Genomic DNA, 21,325 nt, shown 5'->3' on the forward strand with positions numbered 1-21,325 from the left:
CTCGAAAAGAAGGCTACTGGTCGTCCTGCCTGAGATAAGACTGCAGCAATGGCAATGTCAGATGCATCCGTTTCCACTTCGAATGGTAGGGACTCATCAATGGCTTGAACTACTGAGTTTTCAATGTCCTGTTTGAGAGTATGGAAAGCGGCTTCTGCTTCCTTTGTCACAGGAAATGTGGTAGCACTCAATGGGCGGACTTTACTTGAATAGTTGTAGATCCATTGTGAGTAATAAGCAAAGAGACCAAGAGTTCTTCGGAGTGACTTTTTGTCTTGAGGCATTGGAAGTTCCCGTAGAGGTCGTAGTCGTTCAGGGTCTGGGAATATTGAACCTCCTTCCACTACATAACCAAGGATGCTAAGCCTTTTAGTTGAAAAAGTGCACTTTTCCTCATTGTAACTGATATTTTTCTTCTTGGCGGCTTCCAAAAACTTATCAAGGTTTGCATCATGTTCCTCCTGGGTCTTGCCACAAATGGTAACATTATCTAAATACGCGTAAGTTCCCATGAGTTGCTCTTCCTGAATGAGTGAATCCATAATTCGTTGGAAGCAGGCTACCCCATTGGTGACTCCAAAAGGGACTCTGGTAAACTGATACAGGCCATCACTAGCCTGAAACGCTGTGTATGGTTTATCTTCATTCCTTATAGGGACTTGATGATAGGCACTCTGTAGATCAATTGTGCTAAACACATAGTACTGAGCAATTTTGTTCACTGTATCGTCAATTCGAGGTAGAGGGTACCCATCAAGAAGTGTAAATTTGTTGATTGTCTCAGAGTAATCGATAGCCAGTCTCCGTTTCCTATAACCATCTTTAACAACAACAACCTGTGCACGCCAAGGGGAATCACTCGGTTCTATAATACCCTCCTTCAGCAGCCTCTGAGTTTCTTTCTCAATGAACATCCGATCCTCATAAGAATAGCGGCGTGACTTAGCTGATATAGGATGGCAATCCGCGGTAAGATTTGCAAACAGCTTTGGTGGGTCTACCCTTAAAGTGCTAAGTCCACAGACAACAAGAGGAGGCAGTTCACCTCCATATGTTAAGGTGACACTACCATGCAGCTTCTGAAAGTCCTGACCAAGGATAACATCAGAGCACAGTTGTGGCAGAATAGCTAAATGTACATCTTGATAATCCTTTCCATTAACTCTGAGATTTACCTTACAAAACCCTAAGGTCTGAATAGAGAGAGATGTTGATGCCATGGAAACGGTACCTGATGAGTGATGTAGAGTCAAGGAGAGCCGTTTAACTAAGTCAAGGTTGATGAAACTCTCTGAGCTGCCACTATCAATAAGACCATCTACTTCTGTTCCTTTGATGAATACTTTCACAACTGCCTTTGACAGTGAATTTGGAGTAGCCGCAGAAGTCACTGTTGCTAGAGTCGCATGATCACTGGAATGTGTGGAGGCACTAGCTCTTGTTGATGCATTAGTACGACATACTTTAGCAAAGTGACCTTTCTTGTGGCATTTATGGCACATTGCTTCACGAGCAGGACACTTTGGACGTGGATGTCTTGAAAAACCACAAAAGAAACACACCGTACCTGCTGCTGCTGTCACTGAGGCAGGTTCCACAGTAACTTCATTGCAAGAGTCTTGGTCAGGAATTGCAGCACTTACCACTCGAGAAGGCTGAGTGGTACTGTATACTTCAGAATTCTTCTGGGCTGAATCTAGAGCTCTTGCCTGGTCAAAGGCAGCGGCTAAGTCGAGAGTTTTATTCTCCAATAAACGCTGCCTTATTATTGGTGATTGCAGGCCACTGATAAAAGCATCCCTGATGGACTCTTCACAATACTGAGCAGCTGTCACTGCTTGGAAGTGACAGTCCTTACCTAAAATTTTCAGTGCTTGAAAGTATTCCTCTAAGGATTCATCAATCTGCTGGCGGCGAGTTGCAAGGCGATTGCGTGCAAAGATTTCATTTGTAGGTTTAATATACTGAGACTTGAGGGTTTTGATAGCATCTTCGTAGGTATTACACTCAGAAATAGCCTCATATATCTTAGGTGACACAAAATTGATGAGCAGACTTAGTTTATCTAGATCTTCTTTAGGAAGGGCTCCCAAGAAGTTTTCGAAAGTCTTAAACCAGTGCTTCCATTCCAGAGCAGCCGTTGATAAGCTGGGGTCACAGTCTAGCCTCTCAGGTTTCAGTAAACGCTCCATGTTGTGATGTAATCTAGCGCAGGATCACCACCAGGTAGCCCAGGATTCTATGTTCAATAAATTGTTGTGATAGAAACACAGGCCTTATCTCTAGGCTTTATTGAACATAGAATCTTCATAGTACTTCTGCAACAACAAAATATAATGACTAGTACATCTAATAATGGCTTCTACAGGGATGGTGATGTCTTGCATATGTCAAGAGAAAAGTTATAACTACAGGCCACATATTTAAACTCACCATGTAATCTGCATCACTGATAAATGGATATAGTAGGAGAGAATCACACACCATGTGTTGGCGCCCATGACACACACCAAACTGTTGTTGTTGTTAAGGGCCCCAAGAGGTGGTGCAGTATTATCCTGCTGCTGCTCCCCACAGGACCAGTATCACTACATATACGTCTGAAACACTGGCTGGTAAGACATATATATACGACCAAAACAGTCAAAGGGTTAAAAACAAAAAAAAACTATTTTTTATTTTTCAAAATATTCAGAGTGCCACACAGGTGAACGTAGATCTACGTTTGGACAGTTTAAGGGTTAACCCTTTCAGGGTCAGCAAGCCCTCTCCCATCCCTGTTCTCAGGGTCGGAAAATATTCGAAAAAAAAATATTTTTCTTACGAAGAGATGGAGTTTTTTTTTTTTTTTTTCTAAATTTTATAAGCTAAAAAAAATTTTTGGCCATCAATACTTACCGAGATATGGAGGCGTGAAGTTGACAGAAATCGACCCGCATACAGTAAGATCTCCAACTGCCGGTCACCCGGTAAGCATTTAGTGTGGCGTGTATTTATCATATTTACATGTTATGTATCGTGTTTAATACATAATTTTGAAAAAAAAAATATCATAGCTGGATTAATAAAAATGTGTATATTAACGTAATATACGACATTTAATGAGACTCGGTGATTTTTTTTTTTTCAACAAGCCGGCCGTCTCCCACCGAGGCAGGGTGAGCCAAAAAGAAAGAAAATACTTTCATCATCATTCAACACTTTCACCTCACTCACACATAATCACTGTTTTTGCAGAGGTGCCCAAAATACAACAGTTTAGAAGTATATACGTATAAAAATACACAATATATCCCTCCAAACTGCCAATATCTCAAACCCCCTCCTTTAGAGTGTAAGCACTGTACTTCCCTTTTCCAAGACTCAAGTCCGGTTATATAAAATAACCGGTTTCCCTGAATCCCTGCTGTATAGCCCTTGTGGCTTAGCGCTTCTTTTTGATTATAATAATAATCCCTGAATCCCTTCACTAAATATTACCTTGCTCACACTCCAACAGCTCATCAGGTCCCAAATACCATTTGTCTCCATTCACTGCTATCTAACATGCTCACGCACGCTTGCTTGAAGTCCAAACCCCTCACCCACAACACCTCCTTTACCCCCTCCCTCCAACCTTTTCAAGGACAACCCCTACCCCGCCTTCCTTCCCCTAGAGATTTTTATGTTCTCCATGTCATTCTACTTTGATCCATTCTCTCTAAATGACCAAACCACCTCAACAGACCCTCTTCAGCCCTGACATGTCAACTAACCTTTGCAGTTTTTCTTTAGAATCTCCCATAAGCACAGTATCATCAGTAAAAAGTAACTGTGTCACTTCCCATTTTGTATTTAATTCCCCATAATTTAATCCCACCCCTCTCCTGAACACCCTAGCATTTACTTCTTTTACAGCCCCATCTATAAATATATTAAACAACCATGGTGACATTACACATCCCTGTCTAAGACCTACTTTTACCAGGAAATAGTCTACCTCTCTTCTACACACCCTAACCTGAGCCTCACTATCCTCATAAAATCTCTTTACAGCATTTAGTAACTTACCACCTATTCCATATACTTGCAACATCTGCCACATTGCTCCCCTATCCACTCTATCATATGCCTTTTCTAAATCCATAAATGCAGTAAAAACTTCCCTACTTTTATCTAAATACTGCTCACATATATGCTTCAATGTAAACACTTGATCTACACATTCCCTACCCACTCTAAAACCTTCTTGCTCATCCGCAATTCTACATTCTGTCTTACCTCTAAGGGGACAAAAGAAATTGTAAAAATTATAGAGGAATAAGTTTACTGAGTATACCAGGAAAAGTGTACGGTAGGGTTATAGTTGAAAGAATTAGAGGTAAGACAGAATGTAGGATTTAGGATGAGCAAGGAGGTTTTAGAGTGGGTAGGGGATGTGTAGATCAAATTTTTACATTGAAGCATATATGTGAACAGTAATTAGATAAAGGTAGAGAAGTTTTTATTGCATTTATGGATTTAGAAAAGGCACATGATAGAGTGGATAGGGGAGCAATGTGGCAGATGTTGCAAGTGTATGGAATAAGTGGTAAGTTACTAAATGCTGTAAAGAGTTTTTATGAGGATAGTGAGGCTCAGGTTAGCATGTGTAGAAGAGAGGGAGACTACTTCCCGGTAAAAGTAGGTCTTAGAAAGGGATGTGTAATGTCACCATGGTTGTTTAACCCTTCGACTGTTGAAAGGCCCTATCCTGAAGTGTCTCCTGGTGTCGCAAAATATTCGATAAAAAAAAATAATTTTTTCTTATGAAAATGTTAAGATTATTTTTCTGATTGTTTTAGTCCCAAAAATTTTTTTTTCCCATCAGTACTTACCCAGATATAGAGGCATGAAGTTTGCAGAAAATGAGCTGCATATGGCAACAGCGGTGACTGTTGCTCACCCGGTAAACTTTAGTTTACTTGTATTTGAAGGTTTGTTGTTTTTTTCACTATTTTATTTTTTCACATAACTTATGTGGCCTATGAGACCAAAGTAAGGTGCAATGTACATATATACACTCGTATACAACACAATAAGCACACAAACATAATTATCAATATATTGTTTACAAAACTTGTTTACAAAAACAAACAATTCAAAAAATTGTTTATTACTATTGTTCTATAATATATATACCAATATACAGTCACTGAATATATTCCTAGAAGTTCTGCAGCTTGTGGAACTCTGTGAAACATGGTGTCATACACAGTGGTGTTTTACACACTTACACATAAAACATGGTGTCATACACAGTGGTGTTTTACACTCTCACACATAAAACATGGTGTCATACACAGTGGTGTTTTACACTCTTACACAGAAAACATGGTGTCATACACAGTGGTGTTTTACTCTCACACAGAAAACATGGTGTCATACACAGTGGTGTTTTACACTCTCACACATAAAATCAGTGTGTGTGCATTTTTGTGGAAGTTTTTTTTTATGTACAAAGACAAAACACCTCGTCTGAGCAGTTTTCTTCAAAGTATTAGCAGGCAGTTGTGTTATGTAGTTATCCTAGGTAAATGGTCGTGTGTCATCATTCCTTCCTTCCTAATTTCCTTCATTCCTTTCCTACCTGGAGGCTACCTGGAGGGCATTCCACCTCTCTTCCTACATTCCTTCATCTGTCCTTCCTTACTTTTTTCCTTCCTTTCATCTAGTCCTTCCTTCATTCCTGCCTTCCCTTCTTGCTTCTGGTTTCTATAATATATATACACATATAAAGTCACTAGATACTTTCATAAAACTGCTATTATCACCCTTCAGCAAGCTTGTCTTGGGTGAGAGTGTGTGGCTTATAATTGTTTTGAGTCAGGAGTCAGCAGCTGTCAAAATGACATATTGTCTCATTACTCACTCCCCCTACTGCCTGTCAAAACAATGGGGTCGGATGCTGCTTCCCCTCCATTCTATCTAATTATCTTTCTCCCTCATTCTATCTCTTTCAATGTCTCTCTCTTTCTCTCTGTCTGTCTATCTCTGTCTCACAGGTACACATAAATACAACTATACATAGTGTAAATTACCTAGGATAACCCAAAAAATCCAGACAAAGTGCTATACTCTGCTTGAAGATGTGAGTAAACGTGATGATGACAGTCTTGTGGCTCTCTCTGAGACAGAGCTAGACAGATAGACAGGGAGCTTGGCAGACAGACAAATAGACAGACAGACAAATGTTTGTTCCTCGTCGTCGTCGTCTTCTCCTCCTCCTCCTCCTCCTCCTCCTCCTCCTCCTCCTCCTCCTCCTCCTCCTCCTCCTCCTCCTCCTCCTCCTCCTCCTTCTTCTCCTCCTCCTCCTCCTCCTTCTCCTCCTCCTCTTCCTTCTTCTCCTCCTCTTCCTTCTTCTCCTCCTCTTCCTTCTTCTCCTCCTCTTCCTTCTTCTCCTCCTCCTCCTTCTCCTCCTCGTTCTCCTTCTACTCCTCCTCCTTCTCTTTCTAGTCCTCCTCCTCCTCCTCCTTCTCATCCTTCTTCTCCTCCTTCTCCTCCTCCTCCACCTCCTCCTCCTCCTCCTCCTCCTTCTCCTTCTACTCCTCCTCCTCCTCCTCCTTCTCTTCCTCCTCCTCCTACTCCTCCTCCTCCTCCTCCTCCTCCTCCTTCTCCTCCTCCTCTCCTTTCCTCCTCCTCCTCCTCCTCCTCCTCCTCCTTTTCCTCCTCCTTCTTCTCCTTTTCCTCCTCCTTCTTCTCCTTTTCCTTCTCCTTCTCCTCCTCCTTCTTCTCCTTCTCCTCCTCCTTCTTCTCCTTCTCCTCCTCCTCCTTCTCCTTCTCCTCCTCCTTCTTCTCCTTCTCCTCCTTCTTCTCCTTCTCCTCCTCCTTCTTCTCCTTCTCCTTCTCCTCCTCCTTCTTCTCCTTCTCCTCCTCCTTCTTCTCCTCCTCCTCCTCCTTCTTCTCCTCCTCCTCCTTCTCCTTCTCCTCCTCCTTCTTCTCCTCCTCCTCCTTCTTCTCCTTCTCCTCCTCCTCCTCCTCCTCCTGGCTCTTAGACAGATGGACAGCTGCTCCCCTCCCTCCACCCTCGTTTACGCTCATCAAAGGTCAGCTCTTATCAGATGTTATCTCTCCTTATCTTGTCACTGTCATGGGGTGAACTGTTTTCATGCCTCAAGGGAACATATTATTACATATTATTATTATTAGGTATTATTATTATTATTCCTCTTCTTCCTATTCTTCCTCCTCTTCCTCTTCTTCCTCCTCCTCCCTCCTCCTTCCTCCTCCTCCCTCCTTCCTCCTCCTTCCTCCTCCTCCCTCCTTCCTCCTCCTTCCTCCTTCCTCCCTCCTCCCTCCTTCCTCCTCCCTCCTTCCTCCTCCTCCCTCCTTCCTCCTCCTCCCTCCTCCATCCTCCTTCCTCCTCCTTCCTTCCTCCTCCTTCCTTCCTCTTCCTCCTTCCTTCCTCTTCCTCCTTCCTTCCTCTTCCTCCTTCCTTCCTCTTCCTCCTTCCTTCCTCTTCCTCCTTCCTTCCTCTTCCTCCTTCCTTCCTCTTCCTCCTTCCTTCCTCTTCCTCCTTCCTTCCTCTTCCTCCTTCCTTCCTTCCTCCTTCCTTCCTTCCTCCTTCTCTTCTTCCTCCTCCTCCTCTTCTTCCTCCTCCTCTTCCTCCTCCTCCTCTTCCTCCTCCTCCTCTTCCTCCTCCTCCTCTTCCTCCTCCATTGCTTTTGGTCTCAAACTCCTCGAAATCATGAAATTGATCTTCACTGACACTTCCATCTGTGTTAGAGCATCACTTGCGAAGAGAAGAGTCCCAGATTTGCTGGGGAGTCACATATTTCTTACAGCTAGACATGCTGAAAAAGGAGGACTGAAATGGTATTCCCACAATGCACCACTGGCTCCCCGATTTTTTTTATATGGTGCACACTGACCATGGAGACCATTCTCTCACATGTGGGCCTACCAGCTTTCTTCTGCTTGATTTGAAGCCGCTAGAATTTATGCGTATAGATACTCAAACATGGTATCTCCTATGACGTATATATACGACCGCGACGGTCAAAGGGTTAATATATTTATAGATGGGGTTGTAAAAGAAGTAAATGCTAGGGTGTTCAGGAGAGGGGTGGGATTAAATTATGGGGAATCAAATACAAAATGGGAATTGACATAGTTGTTTTTTGCTGATGATACTGTGCTTATGAGAGATTCTAAAGAAAAATTGCACAGGTTAGTGAATGAGTTTGGGAGTGTGTGTAAAGGTAGAAAGTTGAAAGTGAACATAGAAAAGAGTAAGGTGATTTTTATTTATTTTATCACACTGGCCGATTCCCACCAAGGCAGGGTGGCCCGAAAAAGAAAAACTTTCACCATCATTCACTCATAAGTACATAAGAACATAAGAAAGGAGGAACACTGCAGCAGGCCTGTTGGCTCATACTAGGCAGGTCCTTTACAATTTATCCCACTAACAAAACATTTGCTCAACCCAATTTTCAATGCTACCCAAGAAATAAGCTCTGGTATGAAAGTCCCACTCAAATCCAACCCTTCCCACTCATGTACTTATCCAACCTAAATTTGAAACTACCCAAAGCCCTAGCCTCAATAACCCAACTAGGTAGACTGTTCCACTCATCAACTACCCTATTTCCAAACCAATACTTTCCTATGTCCTTTCTAAATCTAAACTTATCCAATTTAAATCCATTACTGCGGGTTCTCTCTTGCAGAGATATCCTCAAGACCTTGTTAATATCCCCTTTATTAATACCCATCTTCCACTTATACACTTCGATCAGGTCTCCCCTCATTCTTCGTCTAACAAGTGAATGTAACTTAAGAGTCTTCAATCTTTCTTCATAAGGAAGATTTCTAATGCTATGTATTAATTTAGTCATCCTACGCTGAATGTTTTCTAACGAATTTATATCCATTCTGTAATATGGAGACCAGAATTGAGCTGCATAATCTAGGTGAGGCCTTACTAATGATGTATAAAGCTGCAGTATGACCTCTGGACTTCTGTTGCTTACACTTCTTGATATAAATCCCAGTAATCTATTTGCCTTATTACGTATGCTCAGGCATTGCTGTCTTGGTTTAAGGTTGCTGTTTACCATAACCCCCAAGTCCTTTTCGCAGTCTGTATGGCTAAGTTCTACATTATTTAACTTATAAGTGCTAGGGTTATGGACACTCCCGAGCTTCAGAACCTTGCATTTATCTACATTGAACTGCATCTGCCACTTTTCTGACCAAGAATAGAGTTTGTCTAAATCCTCCTGAAGTTCCATAACATCTACATTTGAATCAATTATCCTACCTATCTTTGTGTCATCGGCGAATTTGCTCATATCACTAGTAATTCCTTCATCAAGATCATTGATATATATTATAAACAACAATGGGCCCAATACTGATCCCTGTGGAATGCCACTTGTTACTGAACCCCACTCGGATTTAACCCCATTTATGGACACACACTGCTTCCTGTCTGTGAGCCATGATTCGATCCACGAGAGCACCCTTTCCCCAATGCCATGAGCTGCTACTTTCTTTAACAGTCTTTGGTGCGGAACTCTATCAGATGCCTTACTAAAATCTAAGTAAATGATATCAAATTCTTTATCGTGGTCAACAGCCTCAAAAGCTTTACTGAAGAAAGTTAATAAATTAGTTAGACAAGACCGGCCTCTTGTGAATCCATGCTGAGTATCATTAATCAAGCTATGCTTATCGAGATGGCTTCTTATAATTTCAGCTATAATTGACTCTAGTAATTTGCCTACAATTGAGGTCAGGCTTATTGGGCGGTAATTTGACGGTAACGACTTGTCCCCTGTTTTAAAAATAGGAATTACATTAGCCATCTTCCACATATCAGACACTACACCTGTTTGAAGAGATAAATTAAAAATATTAGTTAATGGTTCACAGACTTCCATTTTGCATTCCTTAAGAACCCTTGCAAAAACCTCATCAGGACCCGGTGACTCATTTTGCTTCAGTCGGTCTATCTGCTTCACAACCATTTCACTAGTGACTGTGATGTTACATAATTTATCCTCTTCTGGCCCACTATAAAAATTAATTACTGGAATATTATTAGTGTCTTCCTGTGTAAAAACCGAGAGAAAATAATTATTTAAAATCGAGCACATTTCATTCTCTTCGTCAGTAAGATGCCCATAGTTATTTTTAAGGGGACCTATCTTATCTCTGACTTTTGTTCTATATACCTGGAAAAAACTTTTTGGGTTAGTTTTAGAATCCCTAGCAACTTTAATTTCATAGTCCCTTTTAGCTTTTCTTATCCCCTTTTTAATGTCCCTCTTAATATCAATATACTGATTCATAAGATGACCCTCACCTCTTTTGATACCCCTATAAATTCCTTTCTTATGCTCTAGTAGATATTTCATCCTATTATTCATCCATTTTGGGTCATTTCTATTTGATCTAATTTCTTTATAAGGGATAAATGTTCTTTGAGCAGCATGTATGGTGTTCAGAAAGCTGTCATATTGATAGCTCTCTTCGTTACCCCAGTCAACAGATAAGTGTTCTCTAAGCCCATTGTAATCTGCTAAGCGAAAATCTGGGACCGTTACTGAGTTATCCCTACTATCATACTTCCATTCAATGCTAAATGTAATTGATTTGTGGTCGCTAGCACCCAGTTCCTCTGAAACTTCTAAATTATTAACAAGGGATTCATTGTTTGCCAGAACTAAGTCAAGCAGGTTATTACCCCTTGTAGGTTCTGTCACAAACTGCTTCAAAAAACAATCCTGAACTACTTCTAAGAAGTCGTATGATTCTAAATTCCCAGTCAAGAAATTCCAATCAATATGACTAAAGTTAAAGTCTCCTAGAATTACTACATTATCGTGCCTTGTGGCCCTAACAATTTCCTCCCATAGTAGTCTCCCCTGGTCCCTATCTAAATTTGGGGGACGGTATATCACACCTAAAATTAATTTTTCATGCCCCTCAGAAAATTCTATCCCAACAGACTCTGTATGTGTTACTTCAGACTTAATACCCGTTTTTATGCAACAGTTCAATCGATCTCGGACATACAATGCCACCCCACCCCCCTTCCCGACACTTCTATCTACTTGGAACAATTTAAAACCCTGAATGTGACATTCTGCAGGCATGTCCCGACTTTTTGAATTAAACCACGTCTCAGTTATGGCAAATACATCAATGTTACCTGCACTAGCAACTAGTCTCAACTCGTCCATCTTATTCCTAGCACTGCGACTATTTGTGTAATAAATATTTAAAGACCCTCCTCTCTCTTTACCCTTCCTGATCCTTTCTGTTATTCCACTAAACCTATTACTGTCCTTGTCAATTAGTGCCACTGGCTTTCCAATATCCACCTCATTTTGCCTATTACTAGTTCTCCTAGTACTCATATTACTACACTGTGACTTCACAGTTTTCCCGCCAAAACCCATACCACTAACTATTCCTAGTTTAAAGACCTAACAGCTCCCTCCTCTGCGTTGGCCAGTGCTCCCACCCCACACCTAGATAAGTGAACCCCATCCCTGGCATACATGTCATTTCTGCCATAGAAGAGGTCCCAGTTGTCAATGAATGTTACCGCATTTTCCTTACAGTATTTGTCCAGCCAGCAATTGATACCAATTGCTCTGGACAACCATTCATTTCCAACTCCTCTCCTTGGCAAAATGCCACATATGACAGGTTTCCCACCCTTCCTCCTAATTATCTCTATTGCTGACCTATACCTGCTAATCAGGTCCTCACTCCTACGTCTGCCAACATCGTTGCCTCCAGCACTGAGACAGATAATAGGATTGCTCCCATTACCTCTCATGATGTCATCCAGACGGCTAACAATATCCTTCATCCCAGCCCCAGGAAAACACACTCTCTGCCTCCTACTCCTATCCTTCAAGCAGAATGCCCTATCCATGTACCTAATCTGGCTATCCCCAACAACAACAATGATTTTACCTTCCTTGGCATCGTCCGTTGTGATGCTCAGAGTAGTCGACTCACATTCGCCAGGTAGCATTACACCACTTGTGGAATTCGTCAAGACGTTCTCGATGGTCTTCGTTGGGGTTTCTAGGGATGTCTCACTCACGTCTGCCAATGCTTCCTTGGTGCTCGTTGTGGCATTCCCAGTAGAACACTCACATTCGTCAGGTAGCACCGAGAATGAGTTGGAAGTTTCCATGGTAGTCTTCTGGTTTCTCGTTGTTTCTGCCTCTCCAACCGTTTTCTTGATCCTCAGCTTGGTTCCATGTTGCCAGGCCACTGACCAAGCTCCCCTCTTAACCTGGGGACTCACAACAGGAGGATTACTACGAATCCTCTTGTTCTCCTCCATTAATCGCCGTTAGTCGCCCTCCTTCAGAGAGCAGGCACTGTACTTCCCATCTCCAGGACTCAAGTCCGGCCTGCCGGTTTCCCTGAATCCCTTTATAAATGTTACTTTGCTCACACTCCAACAGCACTTCAAGTATTAAAAACCATTTGTCTCCATTCACTCCTATCAAACACGCTCACGCATGCCTGCTGGAAGTCCAAGCCCCTCGCACACAAAACCTCCTTTACCCCCTCCCTCCAACCTTTCCTAGGCCGACCCCTACCCCGCCTTCCTTCCACTACAGACTGATACACTCTTGAAGTCACTCTGTTTCGCTCCATTCTCTCTACATGTCCGAACCACCTCAACAACCCTTCCTCAGCCCTCTGGACAACAGTTTTGGTAATCCTGCACATCCTCCTAACTTCCAAACTACGAATTCTCTGCATTATATTCACACCACACATTGCCTTCAGACATGACATCTCCACTGCCTCCAGCCTTCTCCTAGCTGCAACATTCATCACCCATGCTTCACATCCATATAAGAGTGTTGGTAAAACTATACTCTCATACATTGCCCTCTTTGCCTCCAAGGACAAAGTTCTTTGTCTCCACAGACTCCTAAGTGCACCACTCACCCTTTTCCCCTCATCAATTCTATGATTCACCTCATCTTTCATAGACTCATCTGCTGACACGTCCACTCCCAAATATCTGAATACATTCACCTCCTCCATACTCTCTCCCTCCAATCTGATATCCAATCTTTCATCGCCTAATCTTTTTGTTATCCTCATAACCTTACTCTTTCCTGTATTCACTTTTAATTTTCTTCTTTTGCACACCCTACCAAATTCATCCACCAATCTCTGCAACTTCTCTTCAGAATCTCCCAAGAGCACAGTGTCATCAGCAAAGAGCAACTGTGACAACTCCCACTTTGTGTGATTCTTTATCTTTTAACTCCACGCCTCTTGCCAAGACCCTTGCATTTACTTCTCTTACAACCCCATCTATAAATATATTAAACAACCATGGTGACGTCACACATCCTTGTCTAAGGCCTACTTTTACTGGGAAATAATTTCTCTCTTTCCTACATACTCTAACTTGAGCCTCACTATCCTCGTAAAAACTCTTCACTGCTTTCAGTAACCTACCTCCTACACCATACACCTGCAACATCTGCCACATTGCCCCCCTATCCACCGTGTCATACGCCTTTTCCAAATCCATAAATGCTACGAAAACCTCTTTAGCCTTATCTAAATACTGTTCACTTATATGTTTCACTGTAAACACCTGGTCCACACACCCCCTACCTTTCCTAAAGCCTCATTGTTCATCTGCTATCCTATTCTCTGTCTTACTCTTAATTCTTTCAATAATAACTCTTCCATACACTTTACCAGGTATACTCAACAGACTTATCCCCCTATAATTTTTGCACTCTCTTTTGTCCCCTTTGCCTTTATACGAAGAAACTATGCATGCTCTCTGCCAGTCCCTAGGTACCTTACCCTCTTCCATACATTTATTAAATAATTTCACCAACCACTCCAAAACTGTATCCCCACCTGCTTTTAACATTTCTGAGGTATCAAATGAGGGTATCAAATGATTTAGATAAAGAAAAATTTGATATCAAATTGGAGAGGATTAGTATGGAAGAAGTGAATGTTTTCAGATACTTGGGAGTTGACGTGTCGGCGGATGGATTTATGAAGGATGAGGTTAATCGTAGAATTGATGAAGGAAAAAAGGTGAGTGGTGCATTGAGGTATATGTGGAGACAAAAAACCTTTATCTATGGAGGCAAAGAAGGGAATGTATGAAAGTATAGTAGTACCAACACTCTTATATGGTTGTGAAGCTTGGGTTGTGAATGCAGCAGCGAGGAGGCAGTTGGAGGCAGTGGAGATGTCCTGTCTAAGGGCAATGTGTGGTGTAAATATTATGCAGAAAATTTGGAGTGTGGAAATTAGGAGAAGGTGTGGAGTTAATAAAAGTATTAGTCAGAGGGCTGAAGAGGGGTTGTTGAGGTGGTTTGGTCATTTAGAGTGAATGGATCAAAGTAGAATGACATGGAGAGCGTATTAATCTGTAGGGGAAGGAAGGCTGGGTAGAAGTCGTCCTCGAAAAGGTTGGAAGGAAGGGGTAAGGGAGGTTCGTGGGCGAAGGGCTTGGAATTCCAGCAGCGTGTTAGATAGGAGTGAATGGAGATGAATGGTATTTGGGACCTAACGATCTGTTGGCGTGTGAGCAGGGTAATATTTAGTGAAGGGATTCAGGGAAACCGAATATATTTTTATATAGCCAGACTTGAGTCCTGGAAATGGGAAGTACAATGCCTGCACTCTAAAGGAGGGGTTCGGGATATTGACAATTTGGAGGGATATGTTGTGTATCTTTATACGTATATGCTTCTAAGCTGTTGTGTTCTGTGCACCTCTGCAAAAACAGTGATTATGTGTGAGTGAGGTGAAAGAGTTGAATGATGATGAAAGTATTTTCTTTTTGGGGATTTTCTTTCTTGTTGGGTCACCCTGCCTCGGTGGGAGACGGCCGACTTGCTAAAAAAAAAAAAATTATCATTACTAATATGGTGTCACCCATTTAAGTCGTCTGGCTCCCACATCTCTTAATGTTTATTTATTCTACTGTGGGGTGTATTTATCATCTTTATATGTTATGTATCAGGTTTATTATGTAATTTTGAAAAAATATTATACATGGATTAATGAAAATGTGTATATTAACATAATACATGTATACGAGATTTAATGAGACTCAGTGATTATTGTTGAGTATTATTGTCATTACTATTATGGCATCTCGAGACATAAGACACTCTTACTGATTTTAATGTGTACCTGCATGCCAGCACAGTGTGTAAGTTTATTTTGGTACAGGTATACATAAGTATAATTATCAGAGTTCAATGTATATATAAAATATGAAATATCTTTTAAAAACATTTGACATAATGGAGAGATTTAGTGCTTTCGGATCTCACGGAGAATGTAAACAAACAGGGTGGAGCGTAATAACCATATTAGAAAGTCAGGTGGGGGAGCCGTATAGAGAGTTTAGATCATAATTTGAAATGACCGTATTAGCAGAATGCCATAAAGCGAAACGCCATAAAGCAGGCCCCTACTGTATTTTGTAAATATTCACTTTTTCTGTACTACACAATTGCTGCACAAACACTGTTGTCATAATATTGTTTATAAAACATGTTTACACAAACGAACAAAATTAAATGTTGTTTATTACAATTTTTCTATATTATATATACATATATACAGTCACTGGCCATGTTCTTAGAAGTTCTGCAGCCTGTAGAAGTGTTTGAAACACGGTGTCATGCACAATGGTGTTTTACATTCCTCACACATAAAACGGGTGTCTCTGAGTTGTTGTGGGCATTTTTTGTATGTGCACAGACGTAACACCTCTTCTGAGCCTTTTTCTTGAAAGCAGTAGCAGGCAGTTTCATTAGGAAGTGATCACCATGCTTCAGACGAGAAGGTAGTTGTTGATAATTTCGTGGGCGGTTTTCTATTGCAGGTGTTGTTCTTGGTACTTAATTATTATTTGTCTGATGACAGACAAAGAAAATTCACCATATGGTGGTTTGTTTCTGATCCTCATCTTATACATATTATAAGCATTGAGCATGTACATGTCCAGAATATGGAAAAAGAGTTTTATGCACCACTTATAACTCTTGCAAACACAATCAGCAAACCCAATCTGCATGTCACATTTGTCCACTGAATGAATATTGAGGGTGTAGTCAGTCACAGCTGCAGGTTTAAGAATGGGTTCATTGCTCTCTCTATGCTGCCTGCCAGTGTCTGCCATTTTGTTAGGGTGAACCGATGACTACAGTGTCATGCCACCAAAATCTCATGATGTCATTGGCAGCAAACGCCTGCACCTCACCTCTATGAGTGCCAGCGTCGAACCTGGGCATATGTTTACGATTTCCACGCACTGTGCCACACACATCTGTCATGTTCACTCGCAAGAAATCACTGAGTAAAGGGCTTGTGTACCAATTATCAATATATAATATATGCCCCTTACCAAGATATGGTTCCATCATTGTTCTAACCACATCACCAGAGATACCCAGTAATTTCCTGGTATCTCGCAATGTATCACTTCCAGTGTACACAATTATATCCAATACAAGACCACTGTAGCAATCACAAAGCACAAACAACTTTATACCAAACCGTTTCCTCTTGCTTGGTATGTACTGCTTGAATGACAATCTTTCTTTGAACAGAATCAAAGACTCATCAATAACAAGCTTCCTGAAGGGATAAAAATACATATTGAATTTCTGTTTCAGATATACAAACACATTTCTAATCTTATATAACCTGTCATTTCTGTCAGGCCATGTTTTGTCTGAGAAGTGAAGCATACGTAATAGTAGCACAAATCGATTCACTCCTATTGTTAGGTAAGACACATATGCAACAGTTAGGTATCTTTATTTCGAAACGTTTCGCCTACACAGTAGGCTTCTTCAGTCGAGTACAGAAAAGTTGATAGAAGCAGAAGATACTTGAAGATGATGTAATCAGTCCATCACCCTTGAAGTTTTGAGGTGGTCAGTCCCTCAGTTTGGAGAAGAGTATTGTTCCATAGTCTGAAACAATATGGAGTTGAAGTGACAGGATGGAGCCTATATACCACCAGGAGGTGAGATGTAGGCCACTAGTAGAGGTAAGAATGTTGTCGTTGGAAGGTCAGGTCCCTCTCAAATCCAGCCATTCTCACTAGTAGAAGTTGACAAAGTTGATTTCAGGTCTGTATCAAGATACCCTTGTGTTGCAGTGTCTGACAGAGCGAACATTAAAATGGTATAAAATACCGACAGGTTGTTAGGTAAGACATATGCGAAACATTTCGAAATGAAGATGCATGCACATTTTTCATTCCAATTGCAACACTATCATCATCATTTTCACTATCTGTTCCTTTTGTACAGCCACGGAATGTACTCCGAGATGTGCTCCTTTCCCTTGGAATAGCACATGGCACACCACCAGAGCACATATACCATCGTATATACTGACGCTTCACTTGAGAATATTCTACTTCACTTACGTTACTGGAACTGTTTTCAAGAGCTTGGAGTTCATATTCACTGCCACTATCATCACCATTGCTCACATCTGAGTCCTGGATATGGGAAAATAAGAGTTTCCTCTTTCGTTCTGGTACAAATGAACGTGAACAAGACGGCCCAGCACCAGAGGTGGAAGGTTGAGGGTCATCTGGATTTTCCTCACTATTACCGGTATTATGGTCATTAGTTTCAGTCACAACCTCATCAAAACCTTGAAACTCATCATCACTGACACTTCTATCTGTTTTAGAACTGTCACTGGGGAACGAAAGTGTCCCAATTCGCCAAGGAGTTTCTTACCGCGAGGCATGGTGAGCAAGGTGTACTAAAATGGCATTCCCACAATGCACCACTAGGTCCCTGAATTTTTTCCTACTGTGCACACTAGCCACGCAGACCCATTCTCTCACATCTAGGACTACCAGCTGTTTCCTGCTTAATTGGAAGCCGCTAGAATTTACGCGTACTAGTACGGCACCAACCCTGGCACGCAAGCCTCTAAATATCAGAATTACCTTTGATATAACTTTGATAATATTTTGTGCAGAAACTCATAAATTATCATAATTTTTATATCAAACTTACTCTTTAAAATGCATTTTAAGGGGAGGAGAGGGAAGGGGAATAAAAAATTGGCTTTCTAAGTAAAAAGACCTTTAGTCATTGTCTTTTAACCCTTAAACGGTCCAAACAGATCGACTTTCAAATTCCTCGTGCTCCAAAAGTAGATCTACATTTTTTTACATACTTTCAGATGTTGAAAAAACGTATATATACGTTTGGACCGTTTAAGGGTTAAGACAGTGATTGGAGATGGGGTGATCTTATGATCACATTTTTAACTATTTTTTTTTAAGATTTCTCTCGTACGCATATTCTGATCTGTATGGGAACTGCAAAAGTTTATTAGTGGTCTTTTTTAAGCAGATCTTGGTGTTGGATGAAGCAGATAGAATGTTGGACGACAGTTTTGATGAACAGATGAAAGAAATTATCCAGCAGTGTTCGGGAAATCGTCAGACCATGCTCTTCTCAGCAACAATGACCTCCAAGGTTAAGGAGTTGGCCCTTGTCTCTCTTAAGAACCCAGTCAAGGTTAGAATCTTTTATATAAATTTCATTATTTTTCATATATATGTTTTTTTGGAATATTGTATATTCTATTGCAAAGGTTTGTATGTAATAAATACTGTAATTCATGAATTCATTCTTGCATGTTTGTTACCAATATCATTCATATAATTTTTTCTGATTTTTTTTTTTTTAATAAGAGGTAAAGGATTATAAAGAGTTTATTTCTACTTGTGTTCTTGCACATTCACATTACTGCTCTCTTTTTTTCTTTTTTTTTTTCTAGAATTAATTTTTTTCCCATTTGTTTTACACATCAACACTGAAATTTTGGAATTTGTTAGTTCAAGGATCGAAAAAATTAATTTTGCTGTTATATGTGTATAAACTAAGGGAGGAGGAAGTTCGGGTGAAATATAAGTGCCTATTGGCAGAAAGGTGGGCTAGTGCAAAGATGAGTAGTGGGGGGGTTGAAGAGGGTTGGAATAGTTTTAAAAATGCAGTATTAGAACGTGGGGCAGAAGTTTGTGGTTATAGGAGGGTGGGGGCAGGAGGAAAGAGGAGTGACTGGTGGAATGATGAAGTAAAGGGTGTGATAAAAGAGAAAAAGGTAGCTTATGAGAGGTTTTTACAAAGCAGAAGTGTTGTAAGAAGAGCAGAGTATATGGAGAGTAAAAGAAATGTGAAGAGAGTGGTGAGAGAGTGCAAAAGGAGAGCAGATAATAGAGTGGGAGAGGCACTGTCAAGAAATTTTAATGAAAATAAGAAAAAAATTTGGAGTGAGATAAACAAGTTAAGAAAGCCTAGGGAAAGTATGGATTTGTCAGTTAAAAACAGAGTAGGGGAATTAGTAGATGGGGAAAGGGAGGTATTAGGTAGATGGCGAGAATAATTTGAGGAACTTCTAAATGTTGAGGAAGAAAGGGAGGCGGTAATTTCATGCACTGGCCAGGGAGGTATACCATCTTTTAGGAGTGAAGAAGAGCAGAATGTAAATGTGGGGGAAGTACGTGAGGCATTACATAGAATGAAAGGGGGTAAAGCAGCTGGAACTGATGGGATCATGACAGAAATGTTAAAAGCAGGGGGGATATAGTGTTGGAGTGGTTGGTACTTTTGTTTAATAAATGTATGAAAGAGGGGAAGGTACCTAGGGATTGGCGGAGAGCATGTATAGTCCCTTTATATAAAGGGAAAGGGGACAGAAGAGATTGTAAAAATTATAGAGGAATAAGTTTACTGAGTATACCAGGAAAAGTATACGGTAGGGTTATAATTGAAAGAATTAGAGGTAAGACAGAATGTAGGATTGTGGATGAGCAGGGAGGCTTCAGAGTGGGTAGGGGATGTGTAGATCAAGTGTTTACATTGAAGCATATATGTGAACAGTATTCAGATAAAGGTAGGGAAGTTTTTATTGCATTTATGGATTTAGAAAAGGCATATGATAGAGTGGATAGAGGAGCAATGTGGCAGATGTTGCAAGTATATGGAATAGGTGGTAAGTTACTAAATGCTGTAAAGAGTTTTTATGAGGATAGTGAGGCTCAGGTTAGGGTGTGTAGAAGAGAGGGAGACTACTTCCCGATAAAAGTTGGTCTTAGACAGGGATGTGTAATGTCACCATGGTTGTTTAATATATTTATAGATGGGGTTGTAAAAGAAGTAAATGCTAGGGTGTTCGGGAGAGGGGTGGGGTTAAATTATGGGGAATCAAATTCAAAATGGGAATTGACACAGTTACTTTTTGCTGATGATACTGTGCTTATGGGAGATTCTAAAGAAAAATTGCAAAGGTTAGTGGATGAGTTTGAGAATGTGTGTAAAGGTAGAAAGTTGAAAGTGAACATAGAAAAGAGTAAGGTGATGAGGGTATCAATTGATTTAGATAAAGAAAAATTGGATATCAAATTGGGGAGGAGGAGTATGGAAGAAGTGAATGTTTTCAGATACTTGGGAGTTGACGTGTCGGCGGATGGATTTATGAAGGATGAGGTTAATCATAGAATTGATGAGGGAAAAAAGGTGAGTGGTGCGTTGAGGTATATGTGGAGTCAAAAAACGTTATCTATGGAGGCAAAGAAGGGAATGTATGAAAGTATAGTAGTACCAACACTCTTATATGGATGTGAAGCTTGGGTGGTAAATGCAGCAGCGAGGAGGCGGTTGGAGGCAGTGGAGATGTCCTGTCTAAGGGCAATGTGTGGTGTAAATATTATGCAGAAAATTCGGAGTGTGGAAATTAGGAGGTGTGGAGTTAAAAGCATTAGTCAGAGGGCAGAAGAGGGGTTGTTGAGGTGGTTTGGTCATTTAGAGAGAATGGATCAAAGTAGAATGACGTGGAAAGCATATAAATCTATAGGGGAAGGAAGGAGGGGTAGGGGTCGTCCTCAAAAGGGTTGGAAAGAGGGGGTAAAGGAGGTTTTGTGGGCGAGGGGCTTGAACTTCCAGCAAGCGTGCATGAGCGTGTTAGATAGGAGTGAATGGAGACGAATGATACTTGGGACCTGATGATCTGTTGGAGTGTGAGCAGGGTAATATTTAGTGAAGGGGTTCAGGGAAAGCGGTTATTTTCATATAGTCGGACTTGAGTTCTGGAAATGGAAAGTACAATGCCTGCACTTTAAAGGAGGGATTTGGGATATTGGCAGTTTGGAGGGATATGTTGTGTATCTTTATACGTATATGCTTCTAAACTGTTGTATTCTGAGCACCTCTGCAAAAACAGTGATAATGTGTGAGTGTGGTGAAAGTGTTGAATGATGATGAAAGTATTTTATTTTTGG

The 21,325-nt window shown here is 40.9% G+C and overlaps 1 protein-coding gene across 5 annotated transcripts in view; it reads left to right on the top strand.

Annotated features, from left to right (window-relative positions):
* Rs1 (Dead-box helicase Rs1) overlaps window positions 1-21,325 on the top strand; it is a gene marked incomplete at its 3' end in the record, with an annotated part of 126,584 nt that overhangs the window by 89,545 nt on the left and 15,714 nt on the right. For all 5 annotated transcript variants that reach the window (XM_070099863.1, XM_070099862.1, XM_053795743.2 and 2 more), the window contains 1 exon segment: window positions 18,396-18,563. In XM_070099863.1, the coding sequence (XP_069955964.1) occupies window positions 18,396-18,563 (168 nt within the window).

Source organism: Cherax quadricarinatus, chromosome 69, assembly GCF_038502225.1.
Source record: "Cherax quadricarinatus isolate ZL_2023a chromosome 69, ASM3850222v1, whole genome shotgun sequence".
Taxonomy (NCBI): Eukaryota; Metazoa; Arthropoda; class Malacostraca; order Decapoda; family Parastacidae; genus Cherax; species Cherax quadricarinatus.